This window comes from Carassius carassius, chromosome 21 (genome assembly GCF_963082965.1).
Source record: "Carassius carassius chromosome 21, fCarCar2.1, whole genome shotgun sequence".
In the NCBI taxonomy this organism is placed as follows: Eukaryota; Metazoa; Chordata; class Actinopteri; order Cypriniformes; family Cyprinidae; genus Carassius; species Carassius carassius.
This window is the reverse complement of record NC_081775.1, coordinates 24,731,620-24,752,380: the sequence shown is the minus strand read 5'-3', so window position 1 is coordinate 24,752,380 and position 20,761 is coordinate 24,731,620. Positions and strand designations below refer to the sequence as shown.

The following is a 20,761-nucleotide window of genomic DNA, read 5'->3' as shown; positions in this document are numbered from 1 at the left end:
ACGCTTTGGATAAAAGCATCTGCTAAATGAATAAATGTAAATGTACAGTTTTTCAAAATTATTCAACCCCCTAGAGACTGCAGTACTTTACAAATACAAGCTTTTCTGAAGATCCAGGATATAATAAAACCTGCATCTATAACAGTTCACTGGCATATTAAAAGTTATATTGTCAATATATAATGTAATATATTTGAGTTATAAGATTTTTTAATAATACTGCTATGTCATAATTATTCAACCCCTATTCAACATTGCTGTTTTTAAATCACTTATTTGCATGGTGGGGAATAAAACAGTCTCAAAACACAATTAAGCCTTTAGAAACTCTATTAAAAACAGAATTAGCTTGAGCTGTTACACATACAGTTTGGCCCATGCATGTATTGAAGTTGAGTGGCAAAAATGTCAACAGAGATCTCACAAAAGCAAAAGAGAATAAATATCGTAGTACTTTAGAAAGGCTAAGGCTATATGATGATTTCCAAGACATTGAAAGTAGGGCTGGGCGATATACAAAAAAAAAATTATATCTCGATATTGTCAAAAGTTTTGCGATATTCGATATATATCTCGATATGTTTGCATTTGCACTTAAATAATAAAAAATAAAACATGATTTTCTTTTGCCCATTAAAAAAAAAAAAAAAACTATTTAGATTAAACAGCTAATTTAAGCAGTTAAAAAATCTAGACCAAGAGATCACTTACTGCTTTTTATTAAATGAATACATGTAGGCCTATATGTAACTGAAGCAGTGCAAATTAAGTAACAGTTACAGAAAGTGCATTCTGTCAACTTTTTAGTGCATGCAATTCACAATTTAAACTATGCAACTAGGATAAGTATTTTATTTTAATTTTTTTAACAAGTTTTTAAGTTAAAACACAAGTCTGTCAACTGTCTGTGGTTTTAAGAGAAGCTCTGTGGCATGAAACTATGTTCCTACTGACGCTAAAAACCCTCTTAGATGGGGAGCTAGTTGCTGAAGCACATAGCAATTTCTTATATATAAATATATATAAATGAATACCAAAGACTTTTGCATTCTCTCTGTCTATATTATGGAAACTGGTAAACATATCAGTGAAATTCCCCAATAGTAATTCCAAATGGCCATAGCCTATGTTTCTCTATTCAAACATCAGCGGTCGAGTAAGTGCATTTATTTTGCGATCACAAACGCAAACAATACAGTTGAGATCTCACGACAGAACACAGACCGGCTGAACGACGCTTTCATTAGATCGCTCAATTCCAGCTTGTTAGTGTTTTCAGATTATCATCGGCGGCTCTTCCGCAATGAGGAGTGAGCACGTGCGCATGGTTGCCAGATTGCTTAAAATAAGCAAACACCGGGCAGAAAATGTATCCTTGTAACAGTGGAGCTCTGATTCGGAGATTTAAACTCTTGTTATCTGGCAACCGCTATCATTACAGCTCTCGTAGTAGAGGGGCGTAGAGCAGTCAGCACAGGTTCCTTTTTTGGACATTCGGGCGCGTTCTTTTGGGAAAGTATGCTTGAATTTGAAATATTCGATATTCCCGATATATTCAAATTGTACATCGTCGTCAAAATTATTCCGATATTATCGCTAATATTCGATATATCGCCCAGCCCTAATTGAAAGTTCCTAGAGACACAGTTCTCAGCCTTATTTCTTAGCTTAAAGTGTGTTTTACCAGAAAACTTTTGAGAGGTTGTGGAAGAAAAAGCACAATATCATAAAATGTTTAATCAGAGCAACTGAGAAAAAACCTGCAATGTACAGCCAAAGACTTGCAAGATGACCCGATGAAAGGAGGAAAACCATTTCAATGCAGTGTGTAAGAAGAACACTAGACAAGTATGGCCTTCATGTTGAGGCATCTTGATAAATACCACTCTTGATCAAGAAGAACAAAAAGCCAACTTGAACTTGATAAAATTCATTTGTGTAGACTTGGGGAGCTCTGGAGGAATGTTTTATGGAGTGATGTGACCAAACTGGAACTTTTTGGACCCATGGATCAGCGGTATGTCTGCTGCTAAAAATGGCAAAGCTCATAAGCAGAAGAACACCATCTCCATCGTCAAACTTGGAGGTGGATCAGTCCTGTTATGGGGTTTCTTTACTGTAGAAGGAAGTGGAAATCATGACTGTATGAAGGACATCATGGATTCTTTGAAGTATCAGGCAATTTTGACAAGAATTGTGATTCCTTTGGTGCAAAGACTGAAGCTGATGCTCAATGGACTTTACTGCAGGACAGTCATCCCAAAGTACACATTCAAATCTACTACTGCTTGGTTCAGGGATCAGTCACAGAATGTACTTGAGTGACCTGTTCAGTCTCCAGGCTTAATTCTCATTTTAAATATCTGATTGAATTTGAAGAAAGCAGTGGCAATGTGAAAACCAAAGATTATCAGTGATCTGAAAGCTTTTTCAGGCGTGGAATGGGCCAAGACTGTAGTAGAGAGGTGACAGAAACTTCTAAACACTTACAGACAGCGTTTATTGGTGATTTTAAAGAATAAAAGATTCTGCACAAAGGGAGTTGAATAATTTTGAACATGAATGTTTAGAGCCAATTCGAATTTTATCTTGATTCATCAATGTTCCATTCTCAGAATCACTCAAAAGTGTATTAACAAACTTTCTCTTAATACTTTACTGATGCCTTTGTTAAATTGATTTCATAAAATGTTATCCTCCACAGCAAATTGTCTTGCAAGTCAAGGGGGTTGAATAATTTTGAACACAACTGTATTGCAGTGTTTTACTTAGATTTTGGCCTAAAATTGGTCATTGATGCTGTTATGCCAATAATAATAAATAAAAGCTGTAAACATCATGTTTACCATTTTCTTCATTGTTGAATATTTTTTTCCTGTAGGTTCACATCCTGTCTGTCATTCTACTCCATACTGAATGAGCTGAATGACTACGCAGGTCAGCGAGAGGTCGTTGCTGAAGAGATGGGGCACAAAGTGTATGGGGAGCTGATGAGGTACTCACAGGACCTGAAGGGAGAGAGAAAACATGTGAGTGCCAAATACATGCACCTGAGACACATGCACGCTCTGGTGAATTTCAAAGCAATTTGTATTTTAAATATTGTTGTCTGATCAACAGCATCTCCAGGAGGGACGGAAGGCACAACAGTCTCTAGACCAGTACTGGAAACACATGGACAACGTGAGTCGTTTTGAGATTTGGGGTTTCAGAAGTACTGGTACTTTGCTACCGAAACAATTACAGTCGATTATGTCTGAAACGGGTGGAAAAAATAAATAATAATAATGATGGTTTATATCTTCAAGTTTTACATGTGATTAATTTATGCTATTACAAGTACCTCAAAAATTTGCATCTTTTTTTTGTTCTCTTCATTTTAAATTTGTTTTTCCTTTATTTTATTAGTGACTTTATTAAGAAAAAGTTAAATAATTAAAAACTTGAAGCAGTGTTTATATAATTTAAATACTGAATACTGAAGTGGGTGGTGTTGGCGCAGTGGATAAGACAAATGCACTTGGTGTGAGAGACCCGGGTTCGAATCCACTGTGAGGCACCAATGTGTCCCTGAGCAAGACACTTAACCCCTAGTTGCTCCAGAGGCGTGCGACCTCTGACATATATAGCAATTGTCAGCTAAATGAATAAATGTAAATGTAAATGAATAATAGGGGTGTAATGGTACCACAGGAGAGAAAAAAAACTAAACATATTTTTTTTTTTAATTAAACAATGGTTAACTATTAGTATTTATTTTTAACTATAATAATAATACTTTCAAATAAATTGCAAACATGTTAATTGCACAATGTAGTTTTTCAATGAACTTCATGAAGACGTCACTAACAGGTAAAGTAAAATATAGCGAAGTATGTTTCTCAAAATGCTCTTTTCTAGACTTTATTTCTCTAGCAAATAACGAGCTGTAGACACTGATGACTTACCTGAGGTAAATTAAAAGCTACGTGATATTTTGTTTACAAGCTGTTTCAATGACGACTTTTCACAATTGAAACAGTGATTGAGCGATTACATGAGATGTTCGTTCATGTATATTTAGTGATAAAACTAGTAGTAATGATGAAGTACATTGAATGAAGGGATAATGATGAAGGGATGATCGCGCTCAGTGCTTATGTCAGAACTGAGTCTTCTATACAGCGATCTGTCGTGCTACATCAAAGAGTGTCAAAAACGCCATTTACTGTCTGTATTTCCTGATTTTTTTTTTTATTTGTTTGTTACAAAACCGAACCGAAAGACCTGTACTGAAAATTTTCAATACAAATGTGTACCGTTACACCACTTCTGAATAATAATATGGACAATTAACCAAAAAGCAACAACTACAATTCGCAGACCAAGAGCTGAAGAGTAATATTGAGAGGGAAAAAAACATTTTTTAAGCAAGGAGGAAGCTTTACTGTATCCTTTGATTTAATTGTCAATGGAATATTATTTTTTGCTGTGTTTTGGAAATTGATTATGAGAAACGTTAAATGTTACTGGTATTAGTATCAACCACAGAAGTTTTGTAATAGCGTCTGCTCTATTTGAGATGGTTTGTACATCTGCTATTTGCACTGTTGTGCAAGTGACCGATTCACTACCTCTCCTCCAGCTGTGACCTGAGATCCAGATATATCTGTGTGTTTATGTGCAAGTATAAAACAGAAGAAAGTGTCAAAGACTGTTGGCAATGTACAAATGGAAACCTTCCTGCACCACATTCAAGTTATCAAATTCTCTCTTTCCATTCTCCCTCTCTCTGCGAATCATACCCTGCACTGCGTTCCTGCATCCTGTACATCTCCTGCCTGTCAGTGCGTCTCATAGTCTGTACGGCTGGAGTATTTTTGCAGCTTTATGGTTGCTGCAGCTAAAGGCCAGCAAGAGCTGAATTTGGCATTGAGAATGGCCATGTCGTAATAACAGAGATATTCCTCGTTCTTGCACTGTCACAAAATGAAACACAGATGGTTTAGAAGCTGTTACACAAATTTCATTACCACTCTCACTCTCTGTACTGTTTTGGATGTTTGTTTGTACATGTATCTGTATTTATGTTGCTACTTGATCAAAACATGACAGTATTTATGATTGTATTTCATGTAGGAAGATTGTTAATGCTCACATAGTGTTGCAGGAAATGCATTGTGTGTGTTTTGACAGCCTCAAAACGTGTCTCCTTTTCCGTATGGATTTTACAGAGTAAAAAGAAGTTTGAACGGGAATGCAGAGAGGCTGAGAAATCACAGCTCATCTATGAAAGGATAGACAGTGATATCAACGCCACAAAGTCAGAGGTGGAAAAGGTAGTTTGTGTGATCCTGATATACTCTTTATGACTTCTTAAAGTTAATGACTGAATATTGTCTGAACCATTTGAAAAAACATAGTAAAACAGCACAAATGCTGTTTTTGGCCCAAGACTCTAAGTTGTTCTGGGGCTTGAGCTGTATTCCTTAAGTATTAGTAATAATGACCATTCATTCTGTCTTAGGCAAAGTCCCAGCTGTATTTGAGACAACACATGGTGGAGGAGAGCAAGAACGAGTATGCAGCCCAGTTACAAAACTTCAACTCTGAACAGTGGAAACATTTCAACGTCGCCATCCCTCAGATATTCAAGGTGATGATATCCCTGATTTGTAGTTTCTGATACTTCAATGAATCTTTTTAGTAAGTTTTTTTTTAAAGGCTAAGCTTTTAAAAACAGTACTCCCTGAATAAATTCTTAATCAACTTTTTATTTTAGTATTATTTATAAACTATTATAGTATTTATTAATATTTTGAATTCGCTTTTATCAAAAACCCCCAGTATTTTAGGATTTAGTAAATTTTTGTGTGCTTTTCATTTAATGTTTTTTTTTTCTTTTAATCTTTCTATTTAGTTTTAATCATTTTAGTATTTAAACGTATTTTATTTCCGTTAGTTGACAGGGCAACATAACATTTCAATTCAAGTTAAATTTATCATCTAATATTTACATTTTATTTCAGCTTTATTTCAACTAACAAACTTTTTTTTAGTAGTTTCAGTCAACATTAACACTAATAAATTGCATTTGGTTTGTGACTGCTCACAGAAAAGATCTCCTAAATCAAACATCCGGTGTAGTTTTGTGTGTGTAGTTGAATGTTTGTGTCTGTGTGCTTGTAGAATCTGCAAGACATGGATGGACGGCGGACGGTCAAGCTTGGGGAAATGTACCGGTGTTTTGCTGAGGTGGAACAAAGAGTCATTCCCATTATCTCAAAATGCTTGGAGGGCATGGTTACTGCCGCAAAAAATGTGGACGAGCGTAAGGTAAGCACTGAAATGCTGAAAAAATATTTAAGAACCAGATTTTTGATCAAATAAATGCAGCCTTAGTGCGCATAAGAGACTTCTTTTTAAAAAAGATTTTAAAAGATCTTACAGAACTTTTGTGGTATATTTATATTGCTTGCCAAAAAAATAAAAAATAGTTGCGGTACAGTTTAGTATCTAACATGGTTTGATAACCAACCTTCATCCATTTGTTGCCTCAACTTATAACGCTCCATTATGAATTTAAGAAAATATGCCATACTTCTCCCTGAGGTCATTTTGTACCTGTGATCTCCATGGTAGCTGAAGTCCACTTCTTGGTAGAAAAAAGGAGTTATCAGAGACAACGAGTGGGCAGGAGGAAGCGAGGGAGTGGATGACTGAGAGCAAGGGAGGATGAGAGAAACATAAATTGCTCATTTTCTTAGTGCTGTCGCCAGCACTGATGCTTATGAAAAGGTTACTTGTGGCGCCATAACCAGTGATTACAATTTTATCTTGCCCTTTTTTAGTCTTTCTCTCTCTTTCGGTCCTGTTCTTGTATAAACACTACAGTTAAAAGATTTAGTGTTGGTTAAATTATTATTATTATTATTTTAATGATATGGAAAATAATCTTATGTGCAACAAGGCCAACTACAGTGTAAAAAAAAAAAAAGTCATATTGCGAAATTTTACTATTTAAAATAACTGTTTTCTAAATTCAACATATTTTAAAATGAAGTTTATTCCTGTGATGGCAAAGCTGAATTTTTAGCAGCCATTACTCCAGTCTTAAGTGTCACTTGATCCTTCAGAAATCATTATAATATGCTTCATATTTTTATGAGAACAGTATTTTTTCCCCAGCATTCTTTATTTAAGCATTTATTTGAAACCTAAATCTTTTGTAACATTATAAATGTCTTCACTGTCACCTTTGATCAATTTAATTCATCTTTGTTGGAAAACTAAATCTTATTGAGCCCGAACTTTGAAAGGTTGATACAGAACTTTTAAGAATTGTTTTGACTTTGGAGTCAGACAGTTCTAAGCAGAAAGCAGGACTTCAGCTCTATATGAAGAAACTAAAAGTAATTTTCAGTTAAGTCTAAGCCTTCTTAAATACAGGCGCCCAATCCTGCATCCCACTAGTCAATTTTTTTTGCCAGTTTTCCATGATAAGTTATGTTTTATAGAGGATCCTCCTTGATCTCGATCTTCCGACAAAATCTCAGTGCTCATTACACACACATTTAGCAGCTCCTAACTAGGTTAGGATACCCCTCCAGGTCTCTTAAATAATTTAGGATTTAAAACCAACTAATTTATGCACAACTCTTTCTTTAGTTCACATCCTCATACTCGAAAACGATTAGTTTCTTTGGTAACACCCATAGTACCATGCCACCCTTGTTTTTCCTCTTTTCCCCTCGCTTTCCTGAATTAATTGGGGGATACTTGCCCTGCCCAGCAACAAACCAATCGGCTCTGATTGTGATTTGTGACCTGATTCTGTTTATGGTTTCATTTATGAGCTTGCTTGCGTTGTTTTGGGATTTCCTAATGCTCTCTGCTCCAATGCTGAGGTCAAGAGAGGCTCGTAGAGGCTGTTGAATGGGTGACTCGAAGCCAGAGCACTTTTGTAATGGTACCACACCCTGGACAAACACACATTTGTCCAAGACCAGCTAACCATTCTGCCTCGTGCTTCATTTCACGGTTTACCAACACTAGAGTACTCACTGCTCCTTCCTTCAGATAACATTAGATAGATACATAGATTTTTCCATGCTAAGGTCTCTCTTTTTTTTTCTCCCAAGATTTGCATTGTTGCAGTGACTTTTCCCTCCATACAGTATATTTCTGCCACTGATGGCCTGACATAGTGATATAGGCTGGTAAGCATAAGGTTGCTACTTCAGTTTTTGAAAGGAATGAGCTTATGCTTATAGTACTGTTAAACCGTTAGTGTCAAGTGTTGATGTTCCAGAGTGCACATACATAAAAATGTGGTACCAGTGTGCTCATGAAACATTTCTGATTAACTGTTTTGAAAACAGATGTGCGGTTTAATGTTTTGGTGGAAACATTGTGTGATCATTTTAAGAATTTTTGATGTATAGAACATTTAAAAGAATAAAATTTATTTGAAATAGAATTATTTTCTTACAGTATAAGAATCATAACCCCATCTTTTTTAAGCTCTTTAATTAATTTTTGCTGAAGAAAGAACACTCCAAACTTCTGAATTGTTGTATATGATTCTTGCAGTTGGCTCTACATAAAGGTTATGCATATTGTTGCTGTCCCACAGGATTCTGGGATTGTAGTGGAGTCATTCAAGTCAGGGTTTGAATCACCGGGTGATTTCCCCTTTGAGGACTTTAGTCAGAACATCCAGCGAACAGGATCAGATGGCACAATTGGGACCCCTAAAACGGAAGGAGGCAAACCGGACCCTAAACACGCTGTTAGCAGGACCAAAAACAAACTCTGGCTTTTTGGGAAGAAACCAAAGGTGAGGTTCACAAACTCTTTTCATTGCTGAGCAACTTTCAATTTCATTTTAGGGCTCATATGCTCCAAATGGGTGATGAATTAAAAGTCTGCATGGTGTCCAGGCTCTCTGCTTTGGCTTGTGTGAACAGTAAAGAATTATATTGCTAGGTAAAACTTTAACTTCTGCTTTCAAACCTATGCTGTCAGTACCTACAAACTTCCTGACTTTGTCTTTTTTTAACAACACGACTTCACGCTTTTCCTTCCCTTGAAAGTAGTTCTTGTTTTTAAAAACCCTTAATTTGAATGATGTAATGGAAGTTAAAATTGGCTTCTAAGCAACATTTAACAAGCTAGACTTTGTTCATTTAGACATTTAACTAGCTAGATGAGCGACTATAGTTTTGCATGTTCATGTGTTTGTTTGGTTAGTAGTTCACCTTAAATCCTTTTTGTCCCAGCTTCCCCCATCTATCCCTCCCCCTTGCCCTTCCCTCCTGAGTTTTCCTTCTGGCTATTTCCAGCTAACCATCTATGCGTAATGAGAAATGCAAAATCTAAGATCCCATCCTTCTGAGCTGTGAAAAGGATCTGGCGTGTTTGGGATATGCAGTGATAATGACATTAGTGCTTATGCTTGGGCCGGTTTCTCTCACCCATGGTTTAGCTAATTTCTGCTTGTGAGAAAAGTGTGAATCACAATTATTTCTGAGTTAAGGAATAAGGCTTTATATGGGTCCAAAGAGATGTGCCCCTAATTTTAGCAGTTGAGTTTGATTGTTGCATAAAGCAGTAGAACATGGTGGAGGGAGTGTTGAGTGGGTGTTTTTAAAAAATAAAAAATGTATTGCACATGCAACTTTCATATTACAGAATACAGCTTAGTATTTTTTTTATTACCTTCATTCACACTGTCTGGCTGGGTAAAAAAATATTGATATCGCGATATTAATCGATTCTCCCTAGAGTCGATTAGTCTAGTCTGTTTTCAGTTAATGGACTGAACATTAAAGGGTACTTCTCATCCCATAAATCGTAATAAGTATTATGCTTTGGCACTTTTAATATAAAGCAAATTCTCAGATTTCAAATTCTATTTATTGTATTGCAGTATTTAATCAATAAATGCAGTTTTGTCGATGCAACGCCTCGTGAACTGATCCTCTCCTCCACATTCATACTAGTTTCAGCACAAAGTAAACATGACTAAACATCCGAAGGTAAATTAAAAGACAAGATAAAAGCACAACTTTACAATCCGTATCCTATCTCATGTAATCGCTCAATCAGTGTTTCAGCCGTGCAAAGACATCAATATAACTGCTTGTAAACATCACATTTATGTTAACTCTTACCTTAGAAAAAAAACCTATTCGGTGACCATAAACTCATTAGTCAGATATATAAGGTATTTTGCTTAATATATGAACCATATAGCATATTCATTATAATTTTTACTTTTCTTCAATGTTTAATATTTAACGTTTTATATTTTTGTTATATATAGACTTTAATATACAGTACAGACCAAAAGTTTGGACACACCTTCTCATTTAAAGAGTTTTCTTTATTTTCATGACTATGAAAATTGTAGATTCACACTGAAGGCATCAAAACTATGAATAAACACATGTTGAATTATATATGGAATTATATACAGAACAAAAAAGTGTGAAACAACTGAAAATATGTCTCATTCTAGGTACTTTAAAGTAGTCCCCTTTTGCTTTGATTACTGCTTTGCACACTCTTGGCATTCTCTTGATGAGCTTCAAGAGGTAGTCCTGTAATGGTCTTCCAACAGTCTTGAAGGAGTTCCCCGAGAGATGCTTAGCATTTGTTGGCCCTTTTGCCTTCTGTCTGCGGTCCAGCTCACCCCTAAACCATCTCGATTGGGTTCAGGTCCGGTGACTGTGGAGGCCAGGTCATCTGGCGCAGCACCCCATCACTCTCCTTCTTGGTCAAATAGCCCTGGATGCCTTCAGTGTGACTCTACAATTTTCATTGTCATGAAAATAAAGAAAACTCTTTGAATGAGAAGGTGTGTCCAAACTTTTGGTCTGTACTGTATTTTTTACAGCATTAGTTGAGTTTTCTTTTTTCCTTTTGAGAAAATTTTTATCATGTAAGTTACTGTACCTGATATATATCCAAAATAAGCGATATTGAATCGAATTGACTCTCAAGCTTGTGAACCAGAATCGAATCGATTCGTGAAATTTGTGTAAAATCCCTGCCCTGCCCTTACAGTAATTTTAGTTACACAAGTTGCATTGCCTGCAGTCTCATTAGTAAATGCTGCATTTATGCATTGACATGATCGATGTTGCTTATTTCTCTCATTGTAAATTGCAGTAACTGCAGTAATTGGTGTCATTTGAACAGCTCTCAAATTAGACTTGAGGATGGGAACACAGAATACATTTACAAACATGGGGGGGGGGGGGGTTGTCTCCTGGATATATATATATATACATATTGAGTTTAGTCTGGGAGACTCATTGTTTTGAATAATTCTCCTTTGAAGTTCTTTTAAATACAGAACAAAGCTTTTTGGACAAATACCAAACCAATTTTGTTTACCAGAAATGTTTAACATCCAATTGTGAATCTTTTTATAGAAAAGTGCCCATCAAAGTCATTTTAATTATCTTCAAAAAGTTCCAGTCTGACCTTTTCTAAACAACAGAGCAAACGATGACACTTCAAATACTGTTTTGCTAAGGTTAAATATTTGTGAATGGCTCTTTTAACTGGACACAGCTATTCTGAAATTTAACAAACACAATCTTTGTTTTCTCAAGATTTTCTTGATGTAAGTATATAGCAAAGAACTATTGTGCAACCAACCTGCTGAATGTTTGCAAATTCAAATTACAATAGAAGCATATTGGATTGCTGTCATTATTTAAAACATCTGTTCTAGTGTTGACTAACACACTGCCAACTGCCATAATGGATTACCTTTTCCTAGTAGATCAGATGAATTGATTTGAAAAACACATTAGGACCTACTTCTGTAAAACCAAATGCCATGATATCACCTGTTCTTCTTTTTGCTTCTACTTTATAACCAAGCTAAAACACAAATTTTGAAACAAAAATGAGATTGTTAGGAGGCTTCAGGCTGTTTCAGGTTTTTCACCACTATCCCGACTTCCAAAATGCTTCTCTTGTGGTATTTACCATACTATTTTCACAAGAACAGGACATTATAACTGCAATGAAACCCTCTTTCTTCATATCATACAGCTTTAATATGTATTTCTTATAGTGTGGCTAAATGTTTATAAATAAAGCGGAATTGCAAAATTGGAATGTATGCAAACAAAAGTGCCTATTAAAACCCTAGGAAGGACATCTCTCTTAAGAATGGCTGTTTATACCACGTGCACTGCAACCGGATGCTTGTCAGTGCTTCCTTGCCTCAAATCAATAACCTGTATTTGTATTTGTACAGGCACCAACACTAGAGGATCTCAGCCACCTTCCTCCTGAACAGAGACGCAAAAAACTTCAACAGAGGATCGATGAGCTGAATAAAGAACTACAGAAAGAAATAGACCAAAGGTAGACCGTCAAGTCAGTCTTTTTGATTGATTGTGTTTTTATGAATTCTCCGTCTAGCATTGTTTCCTTAAGGCGGGCGTACACGGTGCGAATTCGGATGGTCGGAAGAGCGTATGTCCACACACACGGCACGAGTGAGTTTATCTGAAAATCGTACGGACGAGATGATATACGACACGATTTTACAACCTGCGAATTCCAGAAGCAATCGCACGAAGTTGATAGACGCGTTCGACTTGAAGCACCCCTGCACGCACAGAAGGTATGACATTAAAGTACCGCGAGATCGATAAGAGAGCACACATATCCATTGCATTCGAATCGCTCTCGCGGTACTTTGATGCCATACAGGTGATGTCATTCTGTGCAGCGCTGCTTCAAGTCGAACGCGCCTAATATAACTGCTCTCCCTCTCTCATAACTGCATATACAATATTGATACAAGCCGTGACTGTTTCCTACACGTACATGTTATTTTTCAGCAATAGGAAACCGGGACGTTTGGTCACCCTGTGTGTGTGTGTGTTCTTGTAGGTTAAATAAGCATTACAATGTAAACATGGTTTGTGATGACAATTCCTGTGCCCTCGTAAACCAAATGGCTTTAAAAATACTATACTCCTAGTTCGTGATTGGCCAACTTCAGATAAATCAACAAATCGGCTCGTTCAACCGCGCACATGTCACGAATTCAAACCGATAGCTCACGAACTTTTTAGACATGTTTAAAAATGATCGGGAGGTCGGGAAGTGCTCGTAAGCCACTCTGCTCGGCTCGTAATTCATCGCAAATGATACGAGCCGCGACCATACGAGCATACGCGATTTCCACACGATTGAAAAAAATCGCATGCGAACTCGTACGACAGCAAAAATCGCACCGTGTACGCCCGCCTTTAAAAAATTAGTTTTTTTTTTTTAAAGTGAGTAGCCCTTTTTTTCTGAGAAAAAGATCTTTCTATTGGCTAAACTTCTTATTGGACTTTTTTTTTTTTTACACATCCATTTATATTATTTATTTTAATTGTGTTGTTAAATTTTTACGTAATTTTTTCCCCGTGTTTGCAGCCATGCATGCTCACAGCTTAAACACTTAAACACCTATTAAATAGCTAGAAGACAGTATCTCAAAATCATAATTGTCTATCACAGAGATGCTCTTAACAAAATGAAGGATGTTTATGAGAAGAATCCTCAGATGGGAGATCCTGGAAGTCTCCAGCCCAAGATTTCAGAGACCATATGCAACATGGAGAAACTCCGCTCTGAGATCCATAAAAATGAGGTAACCTTCTCAGAGGATCAGCTTATCGTTGCAGTCTAAGGAAGCACAGCCTCCAGGAATGTACATCTGGATAAATTTGACATAAAACAGCTGAGCGGCTCTGTGTGTCAGCTCCATCTAGTGGAGTAATGGATATAATGCGGTTTTTGCATCACATGAAATGCAATTTATCTTGAAGTTTCTCATAATAAGCCTTTGATATTTAACAGATGTTTATTAGTAATACAGAATATTTGGAACTGTATCACTCTCCACCTCTGTCTCTCCTTCTTAGAGTTGGCTAGCAGAGGTTGAAGGAAAGCACGGATCCCGTAGTGAGCAACGTCCCAGTGCAGATGTGAACCATCATGCACCCCACGGCAGAGAGAGGTCTGCATTTCCTGATTACCTTATCTACATAACATTATATAATATTAGATTAATAATATGTCTATGTATCCAGCCGTCTTTTTATTAGTGCCTGAATTGTTTGTAAATCCATGAGTAGAGGAGCTGTTGAGCTGTTCTGCACTCTGTAGATATATGAATAGAAAGGCAGAGAATTCGTCATATTAGAATGATTTCTGAAGGATCATGTGACTCTGAAGACTGAAGTCATGAGAAAATTTGCCATCACTGGAATATTTCATATATCTAAAAATATATTGCAATATAAAACTGCCATTCCAGTTGCTGTATATTTGCTCAGATAAATGTATAAGAGTGTAAGCAGAAGATGTTAAGAGACTTAATTTTAAAACATTAAACATTTTAAATAGTAATGTACTTACTGCAAATGTACTTAATCATTACATTTTCTCTTTATACAGTATGCATCTTGACGTACATAAACAAAAAGAAATAACAAAGATACATGAATCATTAAACATGTGATATCAGTGGAACAGTAGCTTCTCTTTATGAAGCATGGTTGTCATATGTAACGACTGTACCTTCCAGTTCTATTCAAGTGCTTCGCACCTCCACATGTCACACCAAACATAAAGGCTGCTTTAAAACATTGACGCTATTCTTCTCTCTTTCAGTCCTGAAGGCAGTTACACAGATGATCACAGTCAGGAGCATCGGTCTCCACCGCAGCCAGACCCACATGAATTTGATTACGAGTTTGACGATGACGATCCTCTCCCTGCCATTGGCCAGTGCAAAGCTCTCTACTCTTTTGATGGTATAAAACACCTTGCATTAAATGTTCCTTGTTTACACCTTTACAAACCATAGTTTCAGTGTTCATTTATGTGGCTTAAATTCGGGTTAAAGTATTAAAAATGTGTTTGTTCTTTAGGCTCTAACGAAGGCACTTTGGTAATAAAGGAGAACGAGGTGATGCACATCATAGAGGAAGATAAAGGTGACGGATGGACGAGGGTTAGGAAACAAGGTGGAGAGGAGGGCTACGTCCCCACATCCTATGTGGAGATCTCACTGGAAAAAAACAGCAAAGGTGCGGTCACCTACATATGACATCACCCACAGTAGCACCGTGGGAGGGAGTGTGTGTCAGATTTACCGTGACTCATCAAGTGCAGCTCGACTGACTGCCATTTGCCTTTGTTCACCATGTGAGCTCAAGGACAAACACACACTGACACACTGGCTTAACTGACTATTTCCTCTGCACTTTGCTCCAGCAGATTAAACTGTAGACCTGTAGAGATGTGTATATCTTTTATTCAATTTTTAATTAGTGCTTAATGCACTGCTTTTAATCAGTTTCATATCGTTGGAGCAAACCTGAACAAAATGCATCAGTTCCGTTTCAAATGTCTGTTTGTCTGTGTAGTAATTTGATCATAATAATGAGAAAAGCTATCTCACTTCAATCATGAGCTCTTATGTTTTTATGCACGTTGAAATTAATGTACACTTTTCTTGGAGCATCTTCTCCTTGTTTATACAGTCCAATCACTGTATGTACTTCTGACCTTTCAGTTCATGCAGTTCTTCCAGCTTTCTCCAAAGTGTTATTTCCTTTCTGCTAAATTTTCCTCATTGCAGCACCAACCCTGATTCACTTCAACTTTTCCTGCAAATGCTACTCTTCTGTTTAAATTTGTAGTGGCACCAGTTCCTTTTTAATTTGTGCCTTGAAATTGAAAGCATATAATAAATATGATCCAAGATCGACTTGGTCTTGATCTTTTTCTCTGTCGCTGATCGATCTTTGTTGTCGGTGAACCTGTCAATGAGTCTGTCCTCTCTTTTCTCTGTGGCTACAGGTTCCTGAATGGATGAGTGGGGTTCTGTGGTGTTTGGTGGACGGGACTCACTGCTGTGGGTCTGTTAGTGGGGCGAATTTAAGACCAAGATTGTGTTAGGGCAGGTTGCATGTTGGCATGCTGTTTGTGTCATGGCCATTAACATCATTCCATTGCAGCAGACATTCCAGGGACTATCTGGTAGGGCGTGGGAGAATGCGGTAAGACGCTCTCAAGCAATAATGGAGAGGCCAAAAAGAGTCATTGCTTGGCACTAACATATTCAGCAGAATGCGTATCTGTCTGTATCATCATCTCATGTTCATCATAACATGCACTTGCATGATCCAGCAGCCATTCATACCGTTTCTGACCAATTGACCCCTTATTAGGATTTAACCACTTTTTATCCAAACCACTCTTTTAGTGTCCGTTTCTGTTGACTTTTCTCTTTCTCACTGATGCATTCCATGTTAACCATGATGTGAGTCTCAAAGGCATGACCAATCAGAGTAGAGGAAGCATGTTGCTTCAGTACCCAATGCCACAGTCCACACAGCAACATCCACTCACTGGCCCCGCCCCCTTTTGCCATAGTCTGGAGGCTGGAAGGAGTCGGATGCATTTGACCAGCAGGGGGACCCAACGCTATATAAAACAAGCAGTGAACCACTAGCGAGGACCTCGGAACACCAACCATCATCTCTGCCTTAATTACAGGCCTCTGTGTGGAAACCTGGGTCTATCTGACCCTCGGTGCCCCAAAAAAACAGCTTGTTCTTGGGCTGCCAGCACTCTGCGGTGCTTTCTTCATTTCTCATCCAGTTCCTGATGTCACATGTGCTAAAAGAACATGCTCACTGCCTCCTAACAAGGGACCACACGTCTCCAGAATCCCGTCTCAAGTGCGTTTATTTGTGAATGTGATTCTTACATATAAAACTGTGTATGCATATATGCATATGTATATACCTAGTTAGTTTTTATTATTAAACGGTATGAATTAACATCTTTATTTTAGAATGAATGTTTTTATCTTGACTTTTTTTTTAACTGAAGCGAGTGACTTTCAGGCTTTGCTTTAAAGAACCGTGCCGTAATCGCTTTATAACCTGTTTTTCTTGCTGTCTGAACTCTGTTCTCAATAAAACCCTGGTCTTAACCAATGCACTTTTTACCCCGTTGCATTTAAATTGGAATTTTAGAGTCGGATGTGAATGCTTCCTTTTGTGTGGATGTGTTGTACAGTAAGACAACGTTGACCACTATATACTGGGGTTTGTGTTGGAGCAAGAGCAACTGAGAAATAAATACCTATGTATGTCTGTCTCGTTCATCCTGCCTTTTATTTCTTCAGTCTGTGTTTAGCCTGATGTATTTTGTGATTTATTTAATCACTATTGCTTGTTTTTTCATCAGCAAGGGATTCTAACCTGAAATTATGTAAATGCAGTGCATCATGTGCTTTTGTAGATAATAGTTTTGTCAATAACACACACACACACACACACTACTGTTCAAAAGTTTGGGCTCAGTAAGATTTTTTTTAACCAGATATCTAATATTTTAGGCTCACCAAGGCTGATAAAAAAAATGCAGTAAAAATAGTAAAATTGTTAAATATAATTAGAAAATTGAAGAACTCTTTTGTATTTTAACACCTTTACAAATGTAATTTTTAGAAGCTATTACTCCATTCTTCAGTGTCACATGATGCTTCAGAAATCATTCTGGTATTTATATTTGGTGCACAAGAAACATTTCTTATAAATGTTAAAAACATTGTGCTGCTTTATATTTTGGTGGATATTGATGCATTCTTTAATTAATAGAAAGAACAGCATTTACTTAAAATAGAAATCTTTAAATTAAAAATTGTTACTTTTAATCAATTTAATGCAAGCTTGCTAAAAAAAACTACCTACTGATCCTTATACAGTATTACACATGAGGAAAAATTGTGTAACAATTAAGAAGATTAATTAGACATTTATTCAATATTTTCAGAATATTTCATTTATGGGTGACTATTTACAGGTCAATAATACTTAATACAATATATTACACAAACTAGCCTTCACATGCTTACACTAGTGATGATTATGTACATCTTTTTTTTTCCATGTGGGATTTTTAAACCTCAACATTGCTTTGACCAGTGGGCTTCATAATATTTCTAAGTATGCAAACTTTAAAACCTTGTGTTCCTTCATAGAGCTGCAAATTTGTCTTGAAGGTGTAGTCCATCATCTCAGTGGTCTCTCATCCATAATTTCATGTGTCAAATGATTGAGCACATCCGTACACCTCTCGTGAAGTGTTCTCACTGCCTACCAACATTATATGTATTTCATAGGGTGGATGATATATTGGAAATTAGAAATATTCTATTTACCCTTCCTTCTTTTCTTGAAGGCAAAACTGGTACAGCACCTGCTCATTTCATAAGTGTGGAGCACAGCACACCTCTGGCAGATGCGTATGGAACAAAGTAGCTCTCCATAGACAAGTGCCATTTCTGCTCATCAATGGCTTTTAACTTGCAATCTGCATGTGATCCACTGAAGTGCACATTCTGGTAGAGAACATCCTTTTTTCAGACCTGACTCCACAGAGAGGTTCAGAGAGTTTAATATGTATATAAAGTGTCTGGTTTTTCAGAGTTCTGTGTGTTTGATTGGAGGCTCCAGTTTTCTGGACAGGGCTGTAAGGATGAGTTTGAATTTGTCGTATCGCTCTGTCTGATCTACGGCCGCCCCCCTGCTGCCCCAGAGCAGACGCAACTGGAAATCAGTCCTCATGATCTCTAGCATGTCATCATTAGGTTGGAATCCTGGAGAGACAGTCAAATGTCACTAAAGAATGATTTCTGGTAACACTTTACAATAAGTTTCATTTTATTGTCATTAATGCAATGGATATCAGGAAAAAATAAAATCTTATTTTTTTTTACATTTATTATTTAGAGTACTGTTAATAATTACAATTCTACATTGTTAATTAGTTTTTACTTTAGCTCATGTTAAATTACACAACTTTAAAAAAGTTATTAGTACTCTCTTTCAATATCTCAATACTAGTTTTTTCTATCTTGATTATCTTGTAAAAATGTAATTGTTTTATAATAACCCAGTTGGTAATTATACTGATTTAAGTCTCAGAAACCTTAAGGACATATCACTTTGCTTCATTGCGAGTCAGACATGACTAAAGTAATAACTTCAAAAGATGATTTTTTTGTTAATTTAGTTACTGCTCTAAAAGATTTCTTAAACAGTCTTTTTGAGAGACTCTTTTAAAGAACTAGCTCATAAGATTCTAAGGTTCGTGAATCAGACTACACTAGTCAAGCTTTTAACCTCCTGAGGCAACCCATGATTTAAATGAAAATTTTCTTCTGGATTTTCTGTCTATGGCCTGAACAGCATTATTCCAAATCAGTTTCAATCCAAGGGTGTATGAACATTCTATTACATAAATGTTTTTGGCTCACCAATCCCCTCAAGTTAAAAGCACTAAGTTATTCCTGGAATGACTGCCTTGTCTTACCCTGGAGGATCCGTTGTGCATTGCAGGTGTATGTGTCCGCATTGCGTGCAACAGCACGAGCTCCTTCCAGGTGCCGGAACATGATTTCGCAGCCTTGGTCGTTGTTCTCCCAGATGTCCATACCATCAAAGGTGACCGCAGGCCTCTCCATCAAGGTGAGCAGCGGCATTAGCAGCGGAACACTAGCATTGCTCAGTGGGATTTCAGCTAGAAAGACAAGAACCAGAACTTCACTAACCGTCACCTATGGAGGGCATTTAATGTGTTTAATTGTAAGAAACTCACCACTTCCTTCATAGAGTCCATTGTAGAATGGTTTCAAAGATTTCTCGTAAATTATGGCTGTCTGTGTGTATTTTCTTCGCAAGCTAGTCCACGTATGATCCAGTCTGGTAATCTGTTCATACAAGAAAGAGCACAGATTAAAGCCTGTTTCTGTTGACCACACATTAAGGCAGGAAAAGTCTCAAGTGAAAGTGGCAGCTACGTAGAAGAAGCTGTTGGGTACCTGAGGCATGTCCAGTGCTTTCATTATGGAGGAAAAGGCATAAAGATCTCCCATGGAGTCTTTCAACTCCAGAGCTACCAGAATGATCCGGTTTAGGGTGGCTGCTCTCTCCTCCAGACTTCCTGTACACCCCAGGATATCCACAGCAACTCCAATCGCCATAGTGTTATGCCTGTTTAAGAAGAACCAGCCATGAATATTAAATGTGTGGCCTACATGACTCTGGAAACTGCAAAAAAAAACAACTCATTTTCGTTAGATTATCTTATGCAAGAGTTCATTTAAAGTTGTCGCCCTTACGAGTCATCAGAAATCTGCTTAATACATCATATGTTCACTGCATCGGTTTACCTTTCCGTGAGGTCCTGTCGCAGCTGTCGCCCATGAGGAAGGGTCACCAGCTCCAGCCCAGAGGTCACACCCATTTGACCTTTCACCTCTTCAGAAACATTTAATATCCTAGCGACCTGTAGCATGTACACACAGCATTTTCATCAAAGGAATTAACATCCAGAATAGAAAAGTATTTCACAGAAGCTAAGCTAAATTTGGGCTGTGGATGGGTCAACTGTTTTTGTCCATAATATTGGTCCTATGACTGAGATAATCAGCCAGCTTAAAATGTAATTCCCATATACACAGACAAACAACCTGGCCACGCTTTTAAAGCAGAAAGACGTGGAGAAGTGGATAGTCACATGTATAAGAGGCTTTTTCTACTTTCAGCCCCTGCTGTGTGGCACAACTGTGATCTTGTCCTCTGGTTGGCTGAAAGAACCAGTCTCCAACCTGAAGAATAATCTGACTCACATAATGAGCCTGTAATTACAGACCTGTTGGTCATGATTGTAT

At 37.2% G+C, this 20,761-nt stretch overlaps 2 protein-coding genes across 8 annotated transcripts in view; one reads left to right on the top strand and one right to left on the bottom strand.

Annotated features, from left to right (window-relative positions):
* Positions 1-17,176, top strand: part of fnbp1l (formin binding protein 1-like) — a 49,450-nt gene extending 32,274 nt beyond the window's left edge. Inside the window, exons 4-15 of one of the 2 annotated variants that reach the window (XM_059503981.1) lie at positions 2,882-3,029; positions 3,121-3,183; positions 5,214-5,318; positions 5,507-5,635; positions 6,169-6,315; positions 8,615-8,818; positions 12,260-12,369; positions 13,522-13,654; positions 13,929-14,023; positions 14,680-14,822; positions 14,940-15,098; positions 15,874-17,176. In XM_059503981.1, the coding sequence (XP_059359964.1) occupies positions 2,882-3,029; positions 3,121-3,183; positions 5,214-5,318; positions 5,507-5,635; positions 6,169-6,315; positions 8,615-8,818; positions 12,260-12,369; positions 13,522-13,654; positions 13,929-14,023; positions 14,680-14,822; positions 14,940-15,098; positions 15,874-15,881 (1,444 nt within the window). In that variant the 3' untranslated portion in view covers positions 15,882-17,176. Of the gene's footprint in view, positions 1-2,881; positions 3,030-3,120; positions 3,184-5,213; positions 5,319-5,506; positions 5,636-6,168; positions 6,316-8,614; positions 8,819-12,259; positions 12,370-13,521; positions 13,655-13,928; positions 14,024-14,679; positions 14,823-14,939; positions 15,782-15,873 lie in introns of those variants that run through there. The other variant, XM_059503979.1, reaches the window with a different exon arrangement.
* Positions 17,177-17,827: 651 nt separating this feature from the next.
* The window catches only part of bcar3 (BCAR3 adaptor protein, NSP family member), a 68,124-nt gene continuing 65,190 nt past the window's right edge, over positions 17,828-20,761 (bottom strand). For all 6 annotated transcript variants that reach the window (XM_059503973.1, XM_059503974.1, XM_059503976.1 and 3 more), the window contains 5 exons: positions 20,261-20,376; positions 19,910-20,081; positions 19,687-19,798; positions 19,402-19,608; positions 17,828-18,685 (listed from right to left, as the gene is read on the bottom strand). In XM_059503973.1, coding sequence (XP_059359956.1) covers positions 18,510-18,685; positions 19,402-19,608; positions 19,687-19,798; positions 19,910-20,081; positions 20,261-20,376 — 783 coding nt within the window. In that variant the 3' untranslated portion in view covers positions 17,828-18,509. The remainder of the gene's footprint in view (positions 18,686-19,401; positions 19,609-19,686; positions 19,799-19,909; positions 20,082-20,260; positions 20,377-20,761) is intronic.